Raw genomic sequence first — 26953 nt, 5'->3', positions numbered from 1 at the left:
GCATCAGGGATGGGCTGTAGGGTTGGAAGGCAAGGTGCAGTAAAATAGAAATACTCGAGGAAGCAAAACCAGACTTTGCGGCGCAGGGGCTCTTCCTTTTCCTTCTCTCTGAAACATGGACGCACTGGCTGTGTCATCTTGGGCACAGTCGTCTCCGAATGCCCACCTGCTAAACTGCTGGGCAGACCATGGCAAGGTGCGGTGTGTTGGGCCCCTTGTCTGGGCCAGCACCAGAAGATCCCATGCGCTCGGTGCAACAGGAACGGGGAAGCAGCCGGCACGCAGAAGTGCTCCATGGAGGCCAGCTGTCTCCCTGTCCCGCGTCTCCCCACCAAGCCCCCCACCCCCCGCCAGGGCCCCTTCTCGTCTGGGCGTGCCCCAGCGGCCCCGCCGAGGGTTAGGAGGGGTCCCGAGTTGCACGGCGGGGTCCCGGGCTGCCGCCCGCGGGGAGCCGCGCAATTACCCTAATTACAGCCCGGCCTCGGCGGCGGAGGCCCGCGCGGCTACGCCGGCCCGAGAACGCCCCCGGCCCAGGCCGAGCGTGGGAACGGCCGGGCCCTCCGCCCGGGGCGGGGGCGGCGGCGGCGGCGGCGTCGAGAGCCCGCCCGCCCGGCCGGCCAGAGTGGCCGATAAGCCCGCCCGGTCGCTCTCGCCCCGCGGCTGATTTCTGGGCGGCGCTCGCGGCCCCTTTCATCTGCCACCTGCCGGCCCCCCGCGCCCCTCAGCCCCACACCCCGCGCGCGGGCGGGGAGAGTGCAGGGGGCGCAGCAGCCTGGGCCGCAGGAAACCGGGGCGGGAGAGGCAAGCTCCCAGGGCGGGACTCCTGCGCCCACCCTGGGTTGGGTCCTCCGCGCACCCTGTCTCCGCAAGCATCCGTCGGTTCGTGCACGAAACCAACGTTTGCTGAGCACCTTCTACCACGGCCTCCTCCATGAAATGGCAGTAATGACCTGTGGCAGTAATGCCCCACAGGGCCCTTCTCGGGGTTAAGGTGGTCGTGGGGGAGGAGAGGGATGGCGCGTCACCAAGTGCCCGACCTGTGCTAGCCCCATCCCAGATACTCACTAGCTCGCTAAAATCCCATTGTACAGACGCGGAGACTGGGGCACAGAGAAGCGAAGGGATTTGCAGAGGCTACACAGGAACTGGAGCCTCGGTCAGACTTGTCCTCCACAGCCGCTGTAGCCGCCCCACCACGCAGGGACCACGCGGTTGGTGCCTGGGACGCGGGATGAGAACAGTTCACAGCTGACGTGTCTGGAGCGCTTGCTCTCCATCAGGCACTGTGCAAGGTGCTTTCTTGCTTTCTTTATTATTATTATTATTATTATTATTATTATTATTATTATTGGTTCTTTGGGGGTTTTGTTTGTGTGTTTTTGTCAGAGAGAGAGCATGAGCACAAGCGGGGGAGCAGCAGGCAGAGGGAGAAGCAGGCTCCCCGCTGAACAAAGAGCCGGATGTAGGACTAGATCCTCGGACTCTGGAATCCTGACCTGAGCCAAAGGCAGACACATAACTGCATAACCGACTGAGCCCCCTAGACCTCCCGCTTTCTCTGCCTTATCTCGTTTAATCCTTGCAAGGACCACCTCAGGAGCCGAGCTTCTATGTTGCATTGACCTTGGTGCTGAGGTGGCAGCAGTGAGGTTTGAAGCCACCACGCCCGTCAGGGACTCGTAGGCACTGTCATGCTGGGTCCTTCTCCCTGGGTTCTCCTCCCTCAGCGTCCTTTCCAGCCTCAAGCTGAGGAGGGGCCAAATTCACTGAATGCCTTTTCTTTGCCCAGCTGCCTCCCACCCCCGTGACCCTCTCAAAATACGCAGGGGACAGCTTAAGGGAAATTTGGTGCCAGTGAAAAGCTATGAAAGATGAGCAAACCCAAAAGCTCAAACTCTCTGGGCCTCAGTTATTCATCCATAAAATGAGGACGGCAGTCACCATTCTGTCTCCAACCCACCAACCCCCACCGCCTTCCCAGCACTGTTGCTCAATGGCTCTTTACTTCATTGATTGTATTCACTTAGAACATTTTTTTTTAAGATTTTATTTATTAGACAGACAGAGATCACAAGTAGGCAGAGAGGCAGGCAGAGAGAGAGGAGGAAGCAGGTTCCCTGCTGAGCAGAGAGCCCGATGCGGGGCTCAATCCCAGGACCCTCGATCATGACCTGAGCCAAAGGCAGAGGCTTTAACCCACTGAGCCACCCAGGCGCCCCTCACTCAGAACATTTTTGAGTGCTATGAACTTGAACTTGGTGTCAGGGCTAGGGTGACTGACTGTCCCCGTTTGCCCAGGACCAAGGGGTTCCCAGGATGCAGGATGTGGACTGCTAAGATGGAGACAATCTTGGGCAAATGGAGCAGTTTTTCACCCTGCCTGTGCAGGTACTGGGGATTTGAGCCACCTCGGAGCCTGGCCGGTCCCTCTGAGAACTGGAGAGTCCGCTGCTCAGGGGCAGGGATGCCCCATGTGAACTGTTGGCACTGGAACAGGGCGAGGCGTCGCTGTAATGCGCTGTGCTCAGCTCTTTCCCAGTCCCCTGGCTCCAGGCCCAGACAGATAGGCCAGAGCAATCCTACCCATTGCCTGAATGGGAAAACCAAGGCAGGAAGTCTCACAGTGGCTTTCCCACAGCAGCTGCCATGATTCAGTGCCCAGGGGCAAGGATGGTCAATCCCACCTGTCCCACCCTCTCACTATATGACCTTGAGCAAGCCACCCTTCCATCCTTACCTGGGGGTGATGGAACGGGGGGGGGGGTAGTGGATGATCCCCAAACCCAGTGAGGGTAGTGACTGTTCCGGGAGGCCTTTCCAGGAACCCCCCGTTTCACCAGGAATTTCCAGTGAAGCAGTTCTTTCCAAAGGTGGGGGTGCCTGCCAAGAACTTGGTCACTGCTGGATTCTTGGCAGTAGCCAGCTGAGGCCATGCCAGGAAGAACCTAGAAAGACTGGCCCTTGAAATCAAACAGAATAGGCCTTCACTCCTTATTGGACCTCTCTGAGCCTCATTTTCCTCACCTGTAGAATGGGGGCAAAACCACCTCCAACTACTGGGGTTGTGAGTGAGCTTGTGAGATGAGGGGACAAGGTGTGTGTTTGGACACACCTTTCTGCCCCTCTACCGGTCCCCATGTCCCCCTGCCCAGCTGGCTTGACCTCACCCGAATGGCCTCTTCATCTGCTTCCTTCTTTCCCCTCCATTCACTGATTACCTATCATGTGCCGGTCTCCTTGGGACCTCACGTGGGGCAGACACAGAAAAAAAAATGGAATCTTGCTTCCTTTATGAGAAGCCATGCAGGCTACTGAAACCTCGGGGTTGAGGAGAAGAAAGCCATCACCCATGGGAAAAGAGGAGCCCTACTCCTTTACCCCTGCCTCTCGCTCCGTCCTTTTCTGCCCGGTGGTCCTCTTCCTTCATTCCCTACCCCCTCCCATCCCCCACAACACCCAACACACTCCCAGTTCCACTCCTTTCAGTCCAGCAGGGAAGCCAACCCTGGTTGCCCCAGGCAGAGTTAATCGCTCCTTCCCCCAGGAAGTCTGGCGGGTCTTTTATCTGCAACCAAGCACAGGGTCTAGCTCATCCTAAACAGCAATAAATTCAGAGAGAAGAGAGGAGGATCAGAAGGGAGCGGGTGGGGCCTGAGGTTTAAGGATTCATCAAAGGAACGCCTGCCTGCCCATTCTGTGCCCAGCCTGTGACGTTCCCTCCAGAAAGGGAGAAGGTGGCCGAGAAGAGTATGCCTACTGGGGGAGGGCACATCCTTTCTCCTTCCAGTGTCTCCATGCCTCACCCTCTGTCCTAGGTGACACCTTAATGGTGGCCATCAGCAACCCAGCTCCGCTGGCAGGGGCCTGCTGGGACAGAGTGGTTATCGGAGACTGGGACACAGACTCAGCCTCAGCTTTGCTAAGCGTAGCTGGGCAGTGGGTCTCCTTGAGGAAAGTCTCTTCCTTCTGTGTGACAGACTGGACCAGACGACCTTGAAGTCCTTCCAAAGGTAGTCTTAGAATGCAGAAATTCTGAGACTTTCTGATCTTCCTAGAATCCATGGTGTAAAGTTTCCAGAATCCATGGTATAAAGCTGCTGTCCAATATGGTAGCTAGGGAGCATATGATCTGTGGCTACTCCAAATTATGCTGTAAATATAAAATGCACATCAGATTTCAGATTTAATATGAAAACGGGATATAGCTCATTAATTTTTATATTGATTATATGATGCAATGATATAATTTCAGATCTATTGGGTTAAATAAAATTTGTTATTAAAATTAATTTCACTTGGGGCATCTGGGTGGCTCAGTCCTTGGGCGTCTGACTTCGGCTCTGGTCATGGTCCTGGAGTCCTGGGTTCGAGCCCCACATTGGGCTCCCTGCTTGGTGGGAAGCCTGCTTCTCCCTCTCCCACTTCCCCTGCTTCTGTTCCCTCTCTCACCGTGTCTCTCTCTGTCAAATAAATAAAATTTTTAAAAAAAAATTAATTTCACTTGTTTCTTTTTACTTTTTTTTTTTAAGTGACTATGGGACCATTTACAATCTCATGTGACTCACATTCTGTTTCTATTACACACCCCTGGCTGAAGAGCTGGTGGTCACCAGCTAAGCCAAGATTTCTCTCCCTGGTGCAAGTCAGCTCTGGGTGTGTCGAGGTCTCTTCCAAGGAGGGAAAAACCAGACCCTGAATGATAACCTTATAAGAAAGCATTGCTTCCTCCCCCAGCATGAAGGCACCCCACGCCAAGTCTCCTCTTTCCCCTTGAGCAGCTGGTTTCTGAGGAATTAGAGAGCAGAGCCCATCCCCCAATGCGGTGCTCCCTCTGCAATAAAGACATGGCTGGGAAACTCCTTTCCAGGCTGCCTTCCAACCCAGCAGGAGCTAGGCCGGTCCACCCAGAGGAAACCCCTAGCTACTCCTTGACCCAACCCTGCCCGGAATCCGAGTCAGGCTAGGGGCACCCCCCTCCCATAGCATCCAGCCAGAACAGCACCAGGCTTGGGCACAGAAGAAGCACAGGGCTGCCCCCGCCCCCGCCCCCCGGGGAATTTATGCACCAGAGTCCAGGAGACAGGTCACACCTACAGTAACTGGAGATGATGGCCCAGTAGTCCCCGTGGGCTAGGAAACAGCGGAGGTTAAGTGAGATTTGGGCAGACGTGTGGGCCTGGTTTCTCCACACCCCAACCCCAGCACTCTTCCTCACCAGATTTTGAGAAGGAAGTAAGACTAGGACGTTATGGACAGTAGTCGATAGTGAAACCATAGCACACCTTCAGACAGAAGTTTAAACCCCAGTTTGGCCGGCTGCATGCTGTGTGACCTCAAGCATTCACCACCCTGCATCTTCCTGCGTCCTCAGTCCCCACCTCTGCAGGAGGATGGCACTTGGTACTACCCTCATGCTGCTTTAAGTGTTGCCAAGGGGACTGAGGGTTATTAAAAGAATTCAGTGAGGTGATGGAAGCACATTGCCTGACAGAGGGAGGGCTCACCAAAGGTCGCTGCTGTTACTACTATTAATAACAACAGAATCCGTCTTCATTCGCACACTTTTTTTTTTTTAAGATTTTATTTATTTATTTGAGAGAGGGAGAAGGGAGTGGAGAGAGAGAGAGAGCACAAGCAGGGGGAGCGGCAGAGGAAGGGGGAGAAGCAGACTCCCTGCAGAGCAGGGAGCCCGATCTTGGGCTGGATCCCAGGACCCTGGGATCATGACCTGAGCCAAAGGCAGAGGCTTAACTGACTGAGCCACCCAGGCATCCCTACATACTTCTTTTTGGGACTAAAATCAGCCAGGCCAAGGCCGTCACAGGGACTGCTCTGGGACTCTGAGAACCAATCATCTGACTGTAATGGGATTGGAAAGGGGTTTTGCAGGATATCTGGTCTAGCTCTCCGTGACAGTCTGCGCTGGTCACCTCTGGTGGGGGTTGGCTGGTCAGGTCCTTGAAGAGCATGGAAGGGTGGAGAAGGGGACAGGTGGAGGCAGCATGGGGTGAGGAGGACCCTTCTTGTGCTCCCCTCCCCCACACACCAGACAGCAGGTTCAGAAGGGCTGGTGTGAAGTTCGAGGAAAAGTGGCTGGAGAACCCAGAAGCTGTTTGTTTTTTTTTCTCAATCCCCCACTGTTTGTCTGTAAAATAAAAGGACTGGAAGAATATTGCTTCCATTTCCTTGAATATTCCTCCTGAGAACTGGATTTTTAACAATAAGTGGCATTTTTTTAAAGTCCCAGAAATTCCCGATCCTCCGATAGATAAACTTGTATCCAGAAAATGGTCATCATGTCAGACAAAGGGTTGTGCCCTAATTTTTCTGTCTTCAAATTGGTTTTTAATATATCCTTTTCTTTGCCATGTTTACATACCTTTGTCAGCTGCTCTTCCTTAAGGGGAAACAATGGCTTATTCTAAGATAATTGTCATTTGGATATTTTGGTGTTGAAATGGCCTTCTTCTCATGCAGAATAAAACTGCTTTTGGTCTGTTTGGCCGGCTCATTAAGCTATGTCCTAAGTTGGTGGGAAAAAAAAAACACAGAAAACAAAAAACCAAAACTGGTCACCTTATACCAATTCCTAAAATTAGGAAGAGGACGGTTTACTAATCCAAAGACCTGGGCTCCACGGATCTAGTCCAGCCGCTTACGCTCTGGGCATCTTCCACACGTCCAGCCTGAGCCGTACCTTCAGTGATGGACTATAGGGAGCCTCAAAACCATACCTTGGCAAGGAGGGCCCCCAACTTCTGGCAACAAGGTTCTCATATTTCTAGGGGCTACATCCCCAGACACTATGACTCTGAAGAAACTCCTTCCCTTGAACTGAAACCTATTTGCTGGTAATGTCTACTCACTGGTGCTAGATTCATTCTCAGAGGTCCTCAGAACCTTCTACTCAGCCATTCAGTGATGTGAAGGTCATGTGATGTAGAGACCCTAGCTGCTTCCTTTCTCTGAGCTAAGCACTCCAGATCCTTCCATGGAGGGCCTCCACCCTGCTCACCCTTCTACACACAGGACCCCCGAGGAGCTCAATACAAGAGACAGAGCAGTGCGGCTGGCTATACTTCTTTCTGGCTGTGTGACCTTGGACAAGTTACTTTAGCTCTTTGTGCCTCAGTTGTCCAGTTTCCTTACTTCAGACCAGAAATCATCACAGCTCCAGTGGGATTGTTGGGTGATGAGGATAAGGTCAATAAACATGGGTTAAGCCTCAGAACGGCGCATGGCACATCTTACACTCAGTATGGGTCAGCAATGGTGTGTTCTACGATCCTGCCCTCTCCCCAATGCCCCATCACCAGGTGACTGGTCCCAGGGGGCGCTTAACCCAAGCTGGTCCTATGAGTCTAAATTTCCCAAGAATTTTTAGACCCAAGATGCCCAGAAAGGAGTCAGTTTTTCTCTATTAGCTAAAAGGGCAAGGTATAAAACTCAGCCACATTTTCTATACCATGAAGAAAATCAGTGTGCTGTGAAAGAGGAAAAAAGATAATGCTGGGGAAAAAAACAAAGACAAGAGACACAGAGAGGAGGTTCTGGTTCCAGTGGCTCTTAAAGATCTGTTCTGTCCCTACACTTCCAGGAACTTCACGTTTGTCTCAGTCAGCTCTTGCTGTGTAACAACTACCTCAAGACACAGGGCTTAAGGTGACAATCGTTTATCAGCTCCTGGTTCCATTTCTACACTTTGGCTGAGCTCAGCTGATACCTGCTTCTGTGACTGGTAACTCTTGGGCCCGTTCATACATTTGCCACACATTGGCAGGATGGTCCCAGGATGGCCTGAAGGGGACCTTACCTGATGGAATGTCTGCCCTATCCCTGGCACTGTGGGAAATACCAGAGTGGAGAAAGTTAATGTTACTGAACTCCTACTTTGTGTCAAGCCACTGATGTAAACTTTAGGTATACTATCTCATTTAATCCTCTGGATTACATGGTTAGAGAGGCATTATCACTCTCATTTTACAGATGGGGAAACTGAGGCTCAGAGAGAAGGAATAACTTTGCATAGGATTTCAAGATCCAGAGAGGCAGAGCTGGAAGGAATTCAAGGCAGAGACTCCTGAACCTGAGTGTCTGCGGAGCCCACACTTTTGCACTGCACTCTCTGGCTGGCCGGTCCCTCACCCAAGAATAAAACTTGGTAGTACCCTCATGCTGCTTTAAGTGTTGCCAAGGGGACTGAGGGACACAACATCCCATAGTGTGAGATTCAACACCATTCATCCAGCAAATGTGCCCCCATACCCATTTCGTGCTGGGCATCACGTGAGGTATGGGGCTACGGAAATGACTCACCCACAGGATGCAGGAGCAGCAGCGTGGAGGAGGAAATGATTAATCATGCCTGGTTTGGCCTCAGCATTGACTGGTTCATTAGCCTGACTTTTAAGGGATGGGTGATGCTGGCGAGAAAATGCAGTTCTGGCAAACCTCCCCCTCCCACAGATGTGCAGGGTCTTGGAGTCCCAGTTACACAACCATCAGAAGTCAAGGTCGTCCTCAAGAGGAAGCGGGAAGGTCAAGGTCTCTCAGGCCATCCTTTGCACCTGGCTCTAGAGCTAGGCACAGGCTTCTTATTCACGGGAGACCTGTAGCTGCCAAGTCAAAAGTAGCAACTTCCAAGGTGATACGACACCCTCATCATGTTGTCAGGCAGCTCAGGAATTCCTGAGCCCAAGAAAGCGATTTCTGCCAGTCCAGAGCTGGGCTCCTCAGAGACGCAGCATACACAGGCCCAGAGAGAGCCCTGACCCCAGCGGGCAGGCATGAGCCACGGGAAGGCAGGGCGAGCAGGGGAATGAGCCTGACCTGGGACTGAGCCAGACCCTGCTGTGAATCTTAGCCCCGTCGGTGTCTGGCTCTGGTCCCATCAGCTGGTGAAGCAACCTTCCTGACACTCTTCTCATCCCCTGTAAAATGGGGATTAAATTCCGCATCTTTGCCAACGCTTCCTTGTCTTGCTAGCTAGCTGACGCAACATCAGGTCTGTGTCAGGAGGACACCAGGGCAGTCGTGGAACTCCAGGGCAGAGGGTCACAGGAGCCTGGCGCTACACCCACAAAGCCATCTGGAATTCAGGGAGAACTCCCTCTCCATCTCCCCTCGTGTCTCTTCTCCCTCCATGTTGGCTTCACCCTTCTCCTTCTGCAGATGGGCTCTCTCCGCCTGTGACAAAAGCTTGCTGCTCACAGAGCTCACGCGCAGGTTCATGCGCAACAGTCCGAGCATCGCCCTGACGGGCTTCCATCTTTCAGTCCTAATTCCAAACTCCTGGGAGGAAGAATCCAGCCCAGCTTGGGCTAAGGTCTGCTGTGGTCTGTGACACAGGGAGCAACGTCCAGGAAACGTGCGTCATGGAGCATTAGTGGGGATTGCCACAGGTAAGTGAGGAGCGGGCACGTCTCAGAGAAGGAGTGTCACCGCGAGCTGGGCAGAACCCCCTGAGTTATTATGAGGATTAAATAAGACAAAGAACGTCAGTCTTGGCAACTAATGGGCATGCACTTCAAGGGAGGATCTTGGGTCAGGTTCCCTAGAAGCACAGGTCTGGGGAGAGAGAGGCAAGCAAACAAGAGAAAGCGGGGAAGGAGTCAGTCCCCGCCTAGCCCTCAGGGAGCTCTGGCGTGCCAGTCACCCCACAGGGTAGTCTCAAATTGAGCAAGGGGGTGATTCTTTTGTGCCCTCACCAGTCTGTCCCCAGGACTGGCAGGGGCTGGAATGGGCAAAGAGGAGGCTTCCATTTTGTTGAGGGCAATCTGCAAGAGAAGGAGGCAGCTATGACTGGAAACAACATCTGGGCAGCTGGGAGGCGGGGCACCAGTCGGGAAAGGGGCTCCAGGCGGGGCCCCAACAGCATCCACTATGGGGAGCCTCTCCCAAACACACAGGCACTAGTTGACTCCTGCCTTTATCTCTCTTTTATGTGTTAAGAGTAATATGAAACAATATCCTTATTTTTGTGCTTTTTATGTAATATATGGTTTTTCCTATACTATATATTACTATATTTGATGCCTACAAACAGATCTATTACTATATAGACTGAACATGCAAAAATGTAAGTGTAGTAAGTTCTATGGGGGATTTTTAAGGACTACGTGTGACTTTTGCCTTACATGCTGATTTTAAAACTTAATGCCACGCCCTTATCTGACTCCACTAGAAGTGGTTGAACACCTACTCCGTCGCTCCGTAGGCTCCCTCTCCCATGGGATCATGGGGTTCTGGTCCTAATGGGGGTACCAACAGGAGCCTCCTGACTCCAGCAGCTTCCTACCCCACTTGAAACACATCCAACCCCTTGACTCAGCTCCACAGCACCTTCACGACCTCACTCTTGCCTACCCATCTCATCATTGACCCTCAGTTCACCACCCTCCCGCTTGAGGGCTTTTGTTCAGTTCCTCAAACCCACCACCTTTTTTGTCCTTGAGCCTTTGCACGTGTTGCTTCTTTGCCCAGAATGTCTTCCCTCTGTTCTTTGCAGGGTTGACTCCTCTTCTCTATCAAGTTCAATTTAATGTCACCCGTCCAAGGCGCCAGCCCTGAGCCCTCTTTCTAAAGTAAGTTCAAATCACTCTGCCTGCTTCTTTCCTTCCTAGCCCTTGACAGTTTGTAATTGTTTGGTTTTTTTTCACTTGGTTCTTGTCTCTCTTGTCACTAAATTCTAAGCTCCATGATGTCAGAAAGTCCTGGCACACAGTAGAGGTTCAGTAAGTATTTGTTGAATGATTGAATGCATGAATGAATGAATGAATGAGTCTGTTGCTAAGGCCACCCAGTTTGCCTCAGATTCATTCGTCCTTCCCACTGGCAGGAGATAAAGTTCTAATAGGAGGATCAGCACCTTCTTGCTCAAAACCCTTCCATGGCCCCTCCCTACCCAAAGAGTTGCTGATCATCCCTTGCTTGAATAAACAAGTGCAGTGTATGAATTAAAAGACCCAGGGGAAAAAAAGAAAGACCCAGGTTCAGGTCCTGCCTTTGCCCTTGCTAGCTATGCAACATTACCCAAATTGATTCACCTCTCTCTTTCTCAATTACTTTCTGCAAAGTGGGTGAAATATCTCCTGCCTTTTCTCTTCCTTGGGTTGCTGAGAGAAGATGTAGAACACTCTTCACGAATGATTTTCATTGTTAGGAACACTGGCTCTCAAGGACCTTCAGTGTCCAAGCCTGATTGCCTCTCCAGACACAAATGACCATAATTCTGGCCCCACCCAGCTACCTGGTACTCCTGAACTTCATGCTGCACATGTATGCCTTCATGCTTTCATTCCAAATCTGTGCTCTTTCTCCAGAAGCCTCATTTCCCTGCCATCTTCATCTATCCAGATCCTGCCCATCTGGGAAGGCTCACTCCTTCATGACGTCTCCGCTACCCGCCCTCCACCCACACATCCCCAGGACACAGTGCAACTTTGACCTCTGTGTTTTGCTGGGCACGTCTCCCTCCCTGCAGTCCAAGCTCCTTCCCTGGATCCAGATGGCTAATCCCAACCTCACACCACACTCTGGTACAAACTAGGCCCCATGCCAGGCAATGGGGCTTGGGAGAGGAAAGAGACCCCATCTCTACCCTAAACATGACCACCATCCAGTGGCATCTGAGGTACCAAAAAGCCCTTGATAACTGATTTGCAGACCAGGAGGGCACAACGTTGTTTAGTTGTTTCGTGCAGTCTTGCACTAAAGTCAGATACACCTGGCTTTGAACCTTAGGTTTCATGGGACAGAAACCTAACTACAATGGCTTAACTGACTTTTTTTTTTTTTTTTTTTTTCCCAAATAGTAAGAAGGCCAAAGTAGGTCTCCCAGAACTGGCTACAGAGATTCCATGGTACCTGGAGATTCCTCTCTACCATCTTAAGCATGTGCCATCATTTTTCTTCTCTGTACCAGTTTTTTCACCCATTAAATGGGAATAGTATCTTCCTTATAGGGTTGTTGTTATTATTAAGTGAACTAATATATATATAAAGAGCTTAGACCAATATCTAGCACATATTAAGCACTCCGTGTTAACTATTAACTCATCCTCCTCCACTCCCTCCTCCTCCTCCTCTGTCCTCATGCTGAAAAAAATGTCTACTGTCTCTCTAGGCATCACATCCTCATCCCTGGAAGGAAGGGAAGAAGGCAAAGAACATAAAGTGAGCGATGGCTGAATCTATTTTTCTTTCATTGAGGTGAAATTCATATAACATAAAATTAAACATTTTATTTATTTTTAATTTTTTAATTTTTGAGAAAGAGAGACAGAGTGTCTGTGTGCAACAGGGAGAGGAGCAAAGGGAAAAGGACAAGCAGACTCTGCGCTGAACACAGAACCCAAGTCAGGGCTTGATCTTCTGTCCTGACTCTGAGATCATGACCTGAACCAAAACCAAGAGTCTGACGCTCAAAACCTACTGAGCCACCCAGGCGGCGCAAAATTAATGATTTTATTTTTTATTACTTTTTAAAAATTTAAAAAGATTTTATTTATTATTTTAGAGAGAGAGAGATGGGGGGGGGGCAGAGGGAGGAACAAACTCCTCGCCTAGCAAGGAGTCCAACACAGAACTTGATCCTAGGACTCCGGGATCATGACCTGAGCCAGAAGCAGACACTTAACCAACAGAGACACCCAGGTGTCCCTAAAATGAACTATTTTAATGTGAACAATTCAGTGGCATTTAGCATAGTCACCATGTTGTGTAATCACTATCTAATTGTGAAACATTTTTATCACCCCAAAAGGAATCATTAAGCAGTTGCTCCTATTCTCCCTCTTCCCAGGCCCTGGCAACCCCTAACCTTGGTCTTGTGTTTGTAGATTGACCTCTTCCACGCAATTCCATCTGTTTCAAAGAGCTTTCCAGGAAGCCCCACCCAATCCCTTCTGCTCACATCTCATTGGCTAGGAATGCGTCTGTATTGGGGCGGGGCTTATTGCTGCCTTCACCAAAGCCAGCCTGCTGCCATTCTACTTTCTAATACTTACTGAGCACCTGCCAACACATTTTCTTGATTCTCACACCCATGGATTCTTTTCCCATTTCAATTTTTTCCAAAGTAAGAATTGTCTTATATTTATAATACCTCATTTTTTTAATGAGTTTTTTTTTAATTTATTTGACAGACAGAGATCACAAGGAGGCAGAGAGGCAGGCAGAGACAGAGAGGAGGAAGCAGGCTCCCCGCCAAGTAGAGAGTCGGATGTGGGGCTTGATCCCAGGACCCTGGGATCATGACCTGAGCTGAAGGCAGAGGCTTTAACCCATTGAGCCACCCAGGTGCCCCGATAATATCTCATTTTTAGTGAAGTATAATATGTGTCAGGCACTGCTCTAGGTGGTAGGGATAAATCAATAAATAAAACAATGTTCCCTGCCGTGTAGCGCTGACACTCAAGTGGTAGGAAGACAAACAATTAAACATGATAAGTGAATGAATTATTGAATGTGTTAAAAGATGATGAATGCGGGACGCCTGGGTGTCTCAACAGGTTAGGCGTCTGCCTCCGGCTCAGGTCATGATCCCAGACTCTTGGGATCAAATCCCTCATGGGGCTCCTTGCTCAGTGGGAAGCCTACTTCTCCCTCTGCTGCCACTCTCTCCCTCTGATAAATAAATACATAAAATCTTAAAAAAAAAAAAAAAAAAAGATGATGAACGCTTAGAAAAAATAAAAAGTAGAGCAAAGTAAGGCCCGTTTGGGGATGAACCAGGGACAGGTTGCTATATTCATGTATTATCTACTGCTGTGTAACAAAATTGTCCCCCAAACCGAGTAGCTTTAAACAACAAACATTTATCATCTCAGTTTCTCTGGTTCAGGAAGCTAGTAATGGCGTAGCTAGCTAGGTCCTTCTGGCTCCAGCTGTCTGGTGAGATTGCAAACAAGATGTCCGCTGGGGCTGCCGACATCTAAAACCTTGGCTGTCACTGGAGGGTCGGCTTTGGAGGGAGCTCGCACATACCGCTGTTGGCATAAGGTCTCAACTCCTCACAGGTTGCTGGCAGGAAGGCTCAGTTTCCAGCCATGCGGGTCTCTCCCTAGGGCTGCTTGACACCCTGGGGGCATGTCAACTAACTTCCCCAGAGCAAGTGATTCAAGAGAGAGAGCAAGAAGAAACCTGCAGTATCTTTGGGGATCGAATCTTGGAAATGACACTGTCAACTCTGCTATATTCTCTTTGTCAGAAGTGAGTCACTGTGTCCAGCCCACATTCAAGGAGAGGGAAATTTAAGGAGGTATATCAAAAAATTGGGGATGTTTGGGAAAACCACGACAATGAACTAGCTTTCTTACATCCAACTCTGGCTCCATGACACACACCTTGTGATCTCAGCCAACCTCCTGAGTTATTTCTGGGCCTCAGTTTCCTTCTTGGTCAAAAAGGGCAATAACTTCTACTCTGCCTAATTTATTCCCTTGACAACTGTTTCAGTCCTCTCTATGGGCCAAGCACCGTTCTGATGCCTCAGAAATACTGTGTATGGGGTGCCTGGGTGGCTCAGTGGGTTAAGCCTCTGCCTTCGGCTCAGGTCATGATCCCAGGGTCCTGGGATCGAGCGCTGCATCGGGCTCTCTGCTCAGCCGGAAGCCTGCTTCCTCCTCTCTCTCTCTGCCTGCCTCTCTGCCTACTGCCTACTTGTGATCTCTCTCTCTGTCAAATAAATAAATAAAATCTTAAAAAAAAAGAAAGAAAGAAATACTGTGTAGACCAAGAGAATCAAGGGTTCTGGTCTCAGGGACCCGACCTGCTAGTACAGAGACCTTCTTTCCAAGGAAGCCAAGTCGTGGTAACTGCTAAGAAGCAAAGCAGAACTGAGGGGATAGAGAGGGACAGGGAGTGACAAGGGAAGGTGTCTGTGAGGGACTGACTTTGAGATGGAGATCTGAACACAGGGAAGGACTGACTCAGGGAAAAGCATGCCGGGGAGAAGGAACAGCAAGAGCCCTGAGAAATGAATGTGCCAGAGCAGTCCAAGGTAGAGCAAGAAAGTAGTTCATGTACATGCTGGGAGCAAATGAGGTCTGCCCAGAGCTGTGCTTCTGTGGCCTAAGTTGCATCAGGCGACTCATCTGCCAAAGTCCTTAGGAGGCCCAACAAGGCCCTTAGTAGCCCCACGTGATCTCCCCCCCACCCCCCTGCCACCTGCCTCCTCCCTCTCTGACCTCCTCCAGCCCAGAGCTCCCTCTGCTGCAGCCACATACCTTCCTAGCCCAAGGCTTTACCCTAACTTAGGGGCCCAGAACCACCTGCAGTTTCTGATTCAGAAACTGATTCCCAGGCTGGGACAGGTCCTTGGTGGCAGTACCGCTCTGGTCCCTTGCGCCAGGATTTTAGAATCATACTCCATTTGTCTCCTCTGGTGGGATGGCTCTTGCCCCAGATCCCACATGGCTACAGCCCTCCCCTCCTTCAAGTCTTTGCCCAGATCTCAGTCTCAGTACAGCCAACCCCGGCTGTCCTGTGCAATCCTAGAAGCTGCTCCCCACCCGTACCCCCAATCTCTTCCCAACCCTATTTTTCTTTTTTCCCCCACTTTCTAACATGCAGATAATCATTTTACTTAGCTGATTCTTTACTATACGTCCCCAAGGAAGAACAGGGATTCGTAACCCAAACCCCATGAACCCCTGAGGATCCCAAGTGTCCCCCAGAGATCGGCTAGCCTGCTGCATTTATGTACTATAATTTGTGACCATGATGCCTGTAGCTTTTGTTAGGTTCTTGAGGAATTGCTTGATCCCCAAAGCTTCAAAACCACGAGTAGATTAATGTCTGACATGGAGTAGACGTCCAATAAATATTTGTTGACTAAAGGAAAGAACTTTCTAAACATTATTCTCATTCATACACTTTTTTCTTTCTTTTTAAGGAAAACTGTTTCATGGCACAATGGCTCCCAAAGGTTGGTGTCCTTAGACCAACCCCGTCAGAATGACAGGATCGTTTTTTAAAAAACACAAATTCTCATGATTCAAAAATACCCTCACGGAGCCCGAGTCAGGAGATTTGCGTGGGGTCAGGGATTTAGTATTTTTCAAAGGCCCGCCCACCTTCGCCGCCTTGGACACACACCTCTAGATGAGTCTCAGATGCAGCCCGGCTTAGGAATTTCCATGTGAAGCTTTAATCGGGGAGAGTTTCAGGAGAATCAATTCTACTGTGCAGCTTTTACACTTTGCATAAAATATGATCCCTTCCATGGTCACTTGTGACCTTGCCACAAGCTTGCAGGGTGACCAGGCAGGGCTTACAATCTCCCTTTCGCTGAGCAGGAAACTGAGGCCCTGGAGAATCAAGGGACAACACCCTCTCCCAGCACCCAGGGGTCACAGTCCCTGCCAGTGGTGGGGACACGATTAGAACTCGGGCTTCTGAGATTCTTCCCTCTGTACGAACTGGATAAACCCAAGTTCCAGGAAGTGCCAAGGACACTACCAGGGGAGAGAAGCCAGAGAAGGGAGAGGCAGTGGCAAACAAGTGGAGAGCAAGGTTCGGGTGGCTGTCTCCTGGCCACCTGGAGAGACTCCAGCCGCTTTAAGGACACACACATCCCCACGTTAGTTCTGGTTGTGCAGGGCCCCCAGAAGGCCACTTTTCCTTTGTGTGCCTTGGTCTCCTTATCTGCAGAATGGAGCTGCTAATCCATGCCCCACCCCCCTTATGACGTTTGTGGAATGTGAGACACTCTAAACATCCAAGTCGTTACTGTTATCAAGGGAAGATGCAACATCCCAACTCCGATCTTAAAGGACAAAAGTTAAGTCCAGCTTTTCATTCATTTGAGGTATATTTTTGAGCACCTACTATGTGCCAGGCACCATGATTTGGTTCGCTGAATGTTGGTGTGTTGGTGAGGTTAGTGCGGCCTGGAGCTGATGGCCAAGAAAGAATTCTTGAGACATTTAGGGTGCAAAATGGTCCTTTTATTAAAGCCTGGGGACAACACCTGTGGGCAGAAAGGGCGGCTGCCGCTTCTGCCTGCTGCTCTCCACTGCTTCCAGATTGTGAGGGCCAGTGACTGTACACCTTGGGGCTGGGAGAACTAAAAATAAGGGAAGTTCCAAAGGGCTTTCCTATGCTAAAGAAGATGCACAGGCTCCTGGAGGAATATTATAATCTACCTTATCTCAAGTGTTTGTCAATGGGCAGCAGGTTAGAAGATTTCATTTTATCTACATTTCCTTCTGCCTTTGTTTCCCACATCAGCTGGACGTGTCTTACTTCATTGAACCTTCACAAGAACCCAATAGGATCAGTGCGGCTTTTGCCCCCATTTTACAGATAAAGAAACTGAAGCTCAGGTGAGTTCCAGTTTGTTTGATCATTTTTTCATTCACCAAAACTTTACTGAAAGCCTATTCTGGGCCAGCCTCTGAGCCAAGTGCTGAGGACCTGAAGATGAACGAGTCCTTCAGGAGACATGCCCATAAATTACTTTAATAACAACTCAATATATGCTTCCACTGACAAGTAAGTGGAAGCCACTGGAGGAGCACCTGGCTCCCCTGGGGTTGTGGGGAAAAGCAGCTGGCTTTCTGTGGGACCTTGTGAGGTGGGTGCCTGCGCCTCTACACATGGGTGCCTGTGCCCTGTGTAGAGGTTACAGTCACAAAACCTATGTTCCAGTCTCGCTTCTCTTAAAGCTTTGGTGTGTATTTCCAGGAAACCCCTTCCACCACCAAGCTTCGGGTTCCATCTGGAAAATTAAGAGGTTGACCTTGAGATCCTGCAGCTCTGGGGACCTAAACCTCGGGCCCCTCCTAAACCACCTTCCAGTCTGTTCGAGCTTGGTCCCAGTCAGTCCCAGGGCTGAGTCTGGGACAGTCAGCCCAAACCCCTTGAAAAGTGCCAAACGTACCCAAGCAGCTCTCTTAGCCCGCGGCACCGCCTGGAGTCCAAAGGGCGGAGCTCCGGGAGGGGCGGGGCCGAAACCTGGAGGAGCGGCATGGCCCGCCCAGGAGTGTCCCATCCAGCCAATGAGCGCCCGGGGGCGGGGAATCCCCGCCTCTGCTTTAAGAAGGTGCTGTATCCGGGGGCGCGGCGCGGAGGTCGGAGTACCGAGAGCTGGTGTGCGGTGTTCTAGCTGCCGGGAGCTGCAACCCCGAGGCGCACGGGAGCTCTGAGTTCGGGGCGCCCTGGGTTGAGCAGTACCACGAGTAGGGCTCCGTTTTCCCTTTGCCTGACTGAGCAGTGGGGAGGGCACGGGACGCGGATCCCTCGCGGCGGGAAGGAGCTGGCCCGGACCCGGGGACGCCGGCGCTGACCATCCGGCCGCCGCCCCCGCAGGCATCCGGCCCGTCGTCATGGCCGACCACCTGATGCTCGCCGAGGGCTACCGCCTGGTGCAGAGACCGCCGCCAGCTGCGCCCTCCCACGGCCCCCACGCGCTCCGGACGCTGCAGCCGTACGCGGGCCCGGGCCTGGACAGCGGCTTGCGGCCGCGAGGGACTCCGCTGGGGCCGCCGCCGCCGCCGCCGCCGCCGCCGCCGCCCCCACCCGGAGCCCTGGCGTACGGGGCCTTCGGGCCGCCGCCCGCCTTCCAGCCCTTTCCGGCCGTGCCACCGCCGGCCGGCGGCGGCGCGCACTTGCAGCCGGTGGCGACGCTGTACCCGGGCCGCGCGGCCGCGCCCCCCGGCGTCCCGGGAGGGCCCCCGTGCCTGCAGCCGGCGCCCGGCGCCCCGGCCCCACCGCCGCCCGCGCACGCCCTGGGCTGCATGGACGCCGAACTCATCGACGAGGAGGCGCTGACGTCGCTGGAGCTCGAGCTCGGGCTGCACCGCGTGCGCGAGCTGCCCGAGCTCTTCCTGGGCCAGAGCGAGTTCGACTGCTTCTCGGACTTGGGGTCGGCGCCACCCGCCGGCTCGGTGAGCTGCTGAGTGCGGCCGGGCGCCTGCCTGGCGTACCCGAGAGGAGAAGGGGGTCTGACAGCCCGCCGGAGTCCGCCCCAAGCGCCCGGGCCCCGCGCGCACCCTCCGTGAGGGTGGAGGCAGCGGGTTGGCGCTGCGAGCCCGACGCCGGCTTGGGACTCCTGGCCTCAGTCCAGGCTCGGCGTCCTGCAGGATGACAGTTCAGCTCCACCTCTCTGACCCGGAGCCTCAGCGGTAAAGTGAAGGGTACTGGACCCCCTTTCCGACTCCCGATTCTTGGACTCTCTGTCCTCTCGGATTCTCCCCTACCCTGCCCCCCAATCTGAGCCATTGCAGGCTGCTGCCTGATCCCCCTTCTCTCCTTGTGCAACCCGCTGCGGTCACTGGGCCCCTGGAACCGCCCATCCACGAGGCCTCCACCCCGCCGCCTGGGCCCCCAGGTCGCTGGGCCCCCCGCCTTGGGGAGGGGAAACTTGTACAGCCCTAATCCCTGTACAGTGGAGCAAGGCCCCATCTGGCCTCCAAAAACCAAAATAAAACTGGGTCACTTTACAGTCTTGCGTTCTCATTTCTTTACCACTCCAACAACTCTGCTTTGTATTTGGCTTCTCGAATCCCCAGGCCATTGGGGGACCCTGGGTGGGATGGAAGCCACAGCCCCTGGCAGTGCCCAGGAGAGGAAACTGGCAGTTTCTTTCAAAAGATATCATGAGTTGTGCAACTGTTACATCATAATCTGGAAGGCATAGGCTGCCTGGCGGTGCAGTGAAACCCAAAGGCACCTAGGTTGACTTCTCAGCTCCTGGGAAGGGTGGGAGAGCTTGGCGGTGCTGCCCTCACCTGTTTGCTCCGGGCAGCCTGGAGGCCAGAGGGAAGCTGGGTGGTACCTGAGGATTCAGACACTTCTGGCTTTGAATCCTGGCTCTCCTCCCTGGCCAAGACACTGTCCATTCAGGCTTCTGAGGCTCTTTCCTCAAGAGCTGTGGTCCCCATCTCAGGTGTTACGAGGACCAAATGCCATGTGAGGCTTTTAGCAACCTAGGGCCAGGCACCTAAGTAGCCTCAATGAATGGTAATGATGCTTAGCCACAGATTGGCGCTGGCTTTATTCTAGGCCTTGTGCCAACCTGGTCAGCGCCCATCTGGAGTCACACTCCAGGTGGAAGGGGAGGACCTGGAAGTCAGCTCACCTTGGTACAAGAAAGAGTGCCAAGGACTAGAAAACTGGATGGCCAGGTACACAAACCGAGAGGAAGGAGTGGTTTCAGCTGCTTGGAGGTGTGTCCATTCAGGTTTCCTGGAGGCAGCGACATTTGATGTGAACAGAGCCTTGAAGGATGAGTCCACGCTTAGGATTTGGAGAAGATGGCATATAAGTGAAGAACCCGTTCAAAGGCAGAAATCATAGGAATACAGGGTGTGCATAAGGCCTCTCTAGAAAAGTCTAAGGGCTTTGCAGCAACTTTGTAAAGTAGACACAGTCCCCGTTTGCAGAGGAGAGGCCCGGCAGGATTTGTCCTCGCCCTGTTCACCAGTGTGAGCTCCCAGCCCACTCCACTGTTGACTCTCTGGAAAGATCCCTAGGTGTTTCAGGGATCATTTCTGGGGGATGGGAGTCCAGGAGAGAAGTTCTGAAGGCAGAGAGGAGACCAGGTCAGAGATGCTGAAGACCAGCTGGGACAGGGCAGCGGCGTGGAGAGGAAAATGAATTCCAGAGACTCTGGAGAGGAACACTGGCTGGGCTTCACTCTAATGCCAAGCTTGTTCATTAACAGGACTCTTCTGTCCAGCCTGTGAGATCATTCAGGGTACACCATCGGCGTTGGCTCTGGAGCTCCCAGGATAGGCATGGAGTGGATCACAGGAGGTGTTTGGCAAATGAATAAAGGTTTCCCTTAAGAAAATGAGGCTTTCTGGGACAGGATGGGGAGGAAGGACAGATAGGCTTCTGGAAAGGAACTGCCCTGAGCTCTGGGCTCAGAATGGCAAATGTTTGCCCCAGCTTTGCCCAAAACCCAGAGATAAAAACCAGGGAACTAGATTGGGATAGGAGGGTCTGGCCCTTGTCTGGACACTCTCCTGATTCCCTTCTCTATGAGCCTCAGTTTTCCCACTAGTAAAATGGGGTTAATATCCCTGCCCTGCTAAGGCAGTAAGCCTCACACAGTAAGTGAAAAGCAAATTCAGGGATGGGTTAACAAGCAGCTGGTTAACACGAAGTGCTCTCCATATGGAAGGGATTACAATGAAAACTCAACACCTGCTACTTTGTAGCGTCAAGGCAGGGTGGAAGGGGGTGTATAGAAGGAATCCAGCTGCTGAGCTATTTCCAGTCCACAATCCTTCCCAGCTGGGCTCCTGACAAGTTGGACAGCAGACAGGCAGACCCAATAGAAGGTAAGGCTCGAGCAGTCCATCACCCGGATCCCCAAATCCCTGATACCCTATGGAGGATTCTTTGGAGGATGAAATGTCCTTCCTGGCAGCATAAAGAAATCTGTATTCTGACAGCCTCGGGATCCAATTCCAGAAGCAGCTCTTACTAGCTGCCTGACCTCAACCAAGTCACCTTACCTTCTGAGTCTTGGTTCTTGGATGGGGGTCCCACCACCTTCCAGCGGATCCGTGTGTATCTTTCACCTCTTCCCCAGGGCTACTTCCTAAAACCACCTTGGGCTTGTGGATTTCACTCCCATACCCAGCCTGGGTCTTTGGGGTTAAAAGTCAGGCTCCCTCAAAGTTAGGAACTGAGTTGTGGCACAGAGAAGATATTTTTCAACCTTTTTTTTCTTTCTTTTCAGATGAAAGTTTCCCCAGGCCGAAGTCCATCATTTTGAATGCTCTTTTTTTTTTTTTTTTTTTTTTTTTTTTTTTAAGATTTTTATTTATTTATTTGACAGAGAGAGATCACAAGCAGGCAGAGAGGCAGGCAGAGAGAGAGGAGGAAGCAGGCTCCCCACTGAGCAGAGAGCCCGATGTGGGCCTCGATCCCAGGACCCTGAGATCATGACCTGAGCCGAAGGCAGCGGCTTAACCCACTGAGCCACCCAGGCGCCCTTGAATGCTCTTTTCAATGGTGACTGGATTTCATCACAAGGTAGTTTTTTTTTTCCCCCAAGACTTCTCTTGAATCATGTACAAAACGGAAATGCTAATAGCACCTCCCCACAGAGCTGCTGTGGAGATGAAATAAGTCAACTCATATGAGTGGTTTAGAACAGTGTAGTTTCTAGCTTTTCCTCCCTGAGCCTGGGCTTTTTAGGGATACCTTTATATTCAAGTCTTCAGAAAGACTAGTTGTAACTAGCTAGCATGGGGTTACTCCAACAGGCACCCTGTTGCAGGTGCCCCCTGCCCCCAAGGAAGCAGAGTCTGTTGCTGTTCAGTTTATCAGGGACGGCCCTAAGGATCAGCCTCTGTGGACGGGAAGGGCTGGAGCAGACCAGACGGAAGAGCCTTGGTCAGCCTCATGGGGGGCTGCGGGGGTGGCTGCCGTCTCAGGGCACTGCCAGGGGACGGCTGTCTGCTGTCTTGCACCGTCTAGGACAAGTCACGGAAGGGGATCTGGGTGGCACAGCGCCCATCACAGGCACAGGGGGGAACAAGGGGAGGCCAGCAGCATAAGAGTCCTAACAGCAAGCGCCTCCTTAAAGTTGTATTCTGCATGTTTCTCCTTTGTCCCAGGCCTGATTAGTACCTTCCCTTATAGAGGGAGAAAAAAAAAATCTTTGTAGGGAATATCTTACTCACCAGCTTAGGGGGTTGGTGTGATGAGACTCTGTGCGAGTACCTGGTACCTGGTAGAAATAAATGAGAGTCGCTGTCACTATCGTCACCAGGCCAGCTCATCTAAGTGTTCAACAGTCATCTGTTGAATAAATTAAGTGAACTGTCTGATCCTAGTTTTTCCCAGGCAGCTTAGGCGTTCAGCTGATTACAAAATAATCCTCTTGAATTCCTTCATCCCTCCTTGCCCAACTCTTTATGCCGACCTGCTGTTGGCCGTGCCGGGTCACTGAGTCCCAGCTTGTTGTGTGCCTACTGTGTGCAGGCATGATGGGACCTAACAGCACCCAGTAGGTGCTCTTTCTTTTCCAGTCTCTCCTTTAACCGCCACCCAACCCTATAAGTAGCACTCCCATGTACTCTCACCCCCATTTCAGAGGTCAGGGAATTGGGATTCAGGGAGTGAATTGCTCCTCCGGGTCACACCGCAGGAAGTGCTGGGGTGCCTCAGTTTCTGTACCGAGGGGAGAGTAATCCCCTCAGGGTGCGTGCAGGGATTCCAATGGGAGCGGGTATCTGCGAGCACATTGCAAAACAGGGCAGTGCTGCTTGCTTGGGGTGAGCTGGGGGTGTAGAGTCACACATTCCATCCCAGGCAGCTGCTCTGGAGAGAGACCCGCCAGCACACCCTGGGACTTGAGTTGTGGGACAGCCCGGAGGGCACAACGTATGGTCATGTGCCAGGGTTTCTAGGCTGGGGCCGCTAGGCAGCTCAGCACCTGGGAAGTGCTGAGAGAGGGTGCTGATGGAAGGGTAGGGGTGGGTCCACCTGGGGCAGGGTGAGGGGGTGGGGCAGCATCCTGGTAAAAGCCAAGGCCCAGGGTGTGCTGGGGCAGATAGAGGAAATAAAGCTACTGGGAACTCAGTGTTCTCATCAGTCAAATGGAGACACCACAGGCTTCCTTCAAGGATGAATGAAGGTGACGTCCAGTCCCGGCCCCTGGGAGCTGCTCTGACGTCAGGAAGCATGATGACAGGGACAAGGAGAGAGCCTTGACGCAGCCCGCTTCCAGGCACCTTTCCACCCTCCATTCCAGCCACCTATTGAGGCTCCTTAAGTCTCAATACTTCACCTGTGTGCTTTCCTTGACCTGAAAGTCTCCCTCCAGGGCCTTTTCTGCCAGCAAAGGGCCTATTTCAGCACGTGTCAGGGTTAAGGAGGTCTGTTTCTCCCAGACTGTGAGGTTCTGAAGTCAGAACCCGATTCATCACTGGCCATCTCCGCCCCACGTGGGGCTCCGAGCAGGTATTAGGACGCCCTAGAGGGACTGCTTCCTGGCCCCCGGCTTGGGAAAGAGGGCCCAAGCCAGGGACAAGATGAAGTTGGGAGCACTAACGCCGGCTCAACCATGAACTTGTGACCTGAGTCACGATATTTGAGTGCTCTAACTTCAGTAGGTGGAGGACCACATTCCCCACCCCTCCCACCTTGCCGACTTGGGGAGGCAGTGAGGCTGGACTGAGGGAGGAGGGCAGGAAGATGCAATGCGTCCCCAGCACATGGTAGACCAGCACAGTGCGTGTCTTCCTCGGGCCTCACAGCAGCTCCGGAAGGTGCCTGCAGTCACTGGCCTCATTCTAGTCCATTGGCTTCCTTCTCGGCAGCTGAGGCTCCAAGGGATCAAGCCATCTACTCACCAATACACAGGACTCTTGGGAATAGGTTGTTCTCATTTGTAGGTTGAGGGCTGTTGGACCTCAATAAGCATGAAGTCCAGTTATGCCCCACAGAGCTGGACAGGACCCGGAGTCCTATGCAGCTGGTGAGAGGGTGGTATCCAGACGGACTTGCTCCTCTGCCCCTTCCTAGTGAACAACCCCAGGTATGGGCCATGCCATCAGATTGGCACATCCAGGCATCAGAACCCCCTTGGCACCCAGCCTACCCTGGTCTGGCAGAGAATATAAGTCAAGTATTGCTTGTTTTTAAAACAAAAACTCTGTTTTCAGTCAAAAGTAATATGCATGAGAGGCAAAAAATTTCAAACCATTTAGGAGGTATAAAGTGAAAATTCAAAGACCTTCCAGGTTCTTGCACGCGCATACACACAATGTGGACATTTACGTATATTATACACATGTATATTCCTTTTTCACCTAGATAGGATCATACAATTTTATAGAATTGGATTTTTTCAATTAATGTATTTTAGAAATCTTCCCTTGTCAGTAAATGTGGCTCCTACCTTATTCTTTTTAATGACTGCCTTGTTCATAATCTACTTAAACGGGTCTCCTGTCCGTGAAAATTGAGGTCCTTTGCTGAATTTCGCTGTTATTAAATAATGCTATGGAGAGCATCCTTGTGTGTTTACCCTTGAACCCTTGTGGGAATATCTCTGTAGAATGGATTTCTAGAAGGGGTGTTACTGGATCAGAAGATACGAGCAAATAAAACTGTGAGAGCCCTAGAGTTCTCAAAGCGGCTGCTCCCACTCACCTTCCCACCGGCACTGTGACCTAGCTCAGCCCCTTGACCATCACACTGGACATAAGCAATGTCTTTCATTGTTACCTCCCTGAATTAAAAGAAAAAAAATGCTATTTCATTTGTATTTCTTTGATTATCAATAACAATATTGTCTATTTGTATTTCTTCTCCTAAAAATCACTTGTTCATGCTCTCGCCCGTGTTTCTGTTGGGCTGTTTTTCTTTTTCTTACTGAGTTAGAAGAGTTCATGATGTATCATGAATAGCAAACCTTTGTCTTTTGTGAATGCTGCAGTCATTCTCTCCTGATCTGTTGCTGGCCATTTGAGTTTGTTTAAGTTATCTTTTGCCTTTTGGAGTAGTTAATTTTTAGATCATTAAATCTCTCCATTTTTGTTTTATCCCTCAAGAGCTTCTGGATTTTTTTTTTAAGATTTTATTTATTTATTTGACAAGAGAGAGAGATAGCAAGAGAGGGAACACAAGCAAGAAGAGTGGGAGAGGGAGGAGTAGGCTTCCTGTTGAGCAGGGAGCCTGATGTGGAGTTCAATCCCAGGATCCTGGGATCATGACCTGAGCCAAAGGCAGAAGCCTAACTACTGAGCCACCCAGGCACCCGAGTTTCTGGATTTAAATTAAGGGCAGGAGTGCTCTGGTCCTCCTCAGAGATAGTCGGAGAACACAGGCAGAGTTGTGGTTCTGCCGGGGCCCTGCAGGCAGAGAGCAAGGTCAACCATCTGGCCACAGCGGCTGAGGGATGAGCCCAGGTCCCAGGGTCATTCAGACCTGAATTAAAATTCTGGCTTCAGACTACATACATGACATCAGGCAAAGCCAAGCCACTTTACCACTGTGAGTTTCTGTGTTTGTTTTCCTCTCTAATCTAAAACACATATAAATAGACACCCGACCGGTTAGAGTACATGAGCTAGAGGCTGACCTCTGTGTGCTCAGCACAGTGCCTGACCCGAGGCAAGTTCCGTGTATGTGATTGCTGGGGCCAGGGTGAGTACAATGGGTCCTGAGGAAACAAGAGCTGAAAACAGTGTCCAGAACAGAAGGGCAATGTGGGGACAGGGACTTCAAATCATGTCCCATGTAAGCTGGAAGGATGGGGCTCTTCCATGAGCAGAGGGAGACCCAGAGGCAGGAGTGAACATTTGCTGTTTATGCCTTCCAGAATCCTTAGTTTGGGTAAGTTCACCTCTTTCTCTGTAGGTGATTTTACTGTAAAATGGTTGTAGAAATCTCAAAAAGTTCTTCAGTTTTCCTATTTCCAACTATTTTGAAATAGCTATGTTTTATCTCTTCCTTTTCTCCTCCTCCTTGTCTTCACATCAAAGTCTTTCAGATTTTCAGCTAAACACATGCCCTAACCACATGAGCTGTCTGCTTGTGAGGTCACTGAGCTTTGACTCCTAATGTGTCACCTAATTCTCCCAGTGATCTGACTTAGTACATTACTTACTATTCCAGGCTACACAGAGGCAGGGAAACTGAGGCTCATGGAGGTCAAGGGGATTGCCTACTGCCACGCAGCTAGTAATTTATTGAATTTAATGTACTTACGATAGCACATATAATAAGAGCCATGTAAGTGTTAAGCCAGCTGCTGTACGAAGGGAATCAGAACCATTTTTAAGTGGCTTAAAGAGCAGAAAATATTTCTTTCTAGTTTTACTCATTCAGAGCTGGATTGCTTCCTTCTTGATGCTCTGCTGTTCATGACCCCAATCTCATGAGCCAGGATGACTGCTCAAAGTCCAGACTGGCTCTTTTGTTTCTTGGGGTTGGGTTTTGGGGGGTTGGGTAATTTTGTGGATTTTTTTTTTTTTTTTTTTTT

General features: G+C 51.3%; 1 protein-coding gene and 1 long non-coding RNA gene across 2 annotated transcripts; both read left to right on the top strand.

Annotated features, from left to right (window-relative positions):
• Positions 1 to 9063: 9063 nt before the first annotated feature.
• Positions 9064 to 17322, top strand: LOC132001914 (uncharacterized). Its single transcript, XR_009399720.1, has 3 exons — positions 9064 to 9401; positions 10508 to 10583; positions 17233 to 17322. It is a non-coding gene; the product is annotated as an uncharacterized LOC132001914 (long non-coding RNA).
• A 727-nt stretch (positions 17323 to 18049) lies between these two features.
• On the top strand, positions 18050 to 19447 carry CITED4 (Cbp/p300 interacting transactivator with Glu/Asp rich carboxy-terminal domain 4). Its single transcript, XM_059376417.1, has one exon. It carries the CDS (start codon positions 18330 to 18332, stop codon positions 18900 to 18902), a length of 573 nt encoding a protein of 190 aa, XP_059232400.1. The 5' UTR covers positions 18050 to 18329; the 3' UTR covers positions 18903 to 19447.
• The last annotated feature ends 7506 nt before the right edge of the window (positions 19448 to 26953 follow it).

This window comes from Mustela nigripes, chromosome 14 (genome assembly GCF_022355385.1).
Source record: "Mustela nigripes isolate SB6536 chromosome 14, MUSNIG.SB6536, whole genome shotgun sequence".
Classification (NCBI taxonomy): Eukaryota; Metazoa; Chordata; class Mammalia; order Carnivora; family Mustelidae; genus Mustela; species Mustela nigripes.
The sequence above is the reverse complement of the archived record's forward strand: the minus strand, read 5'-3'. Positions and strand labels throughout refer to the sequence as shown.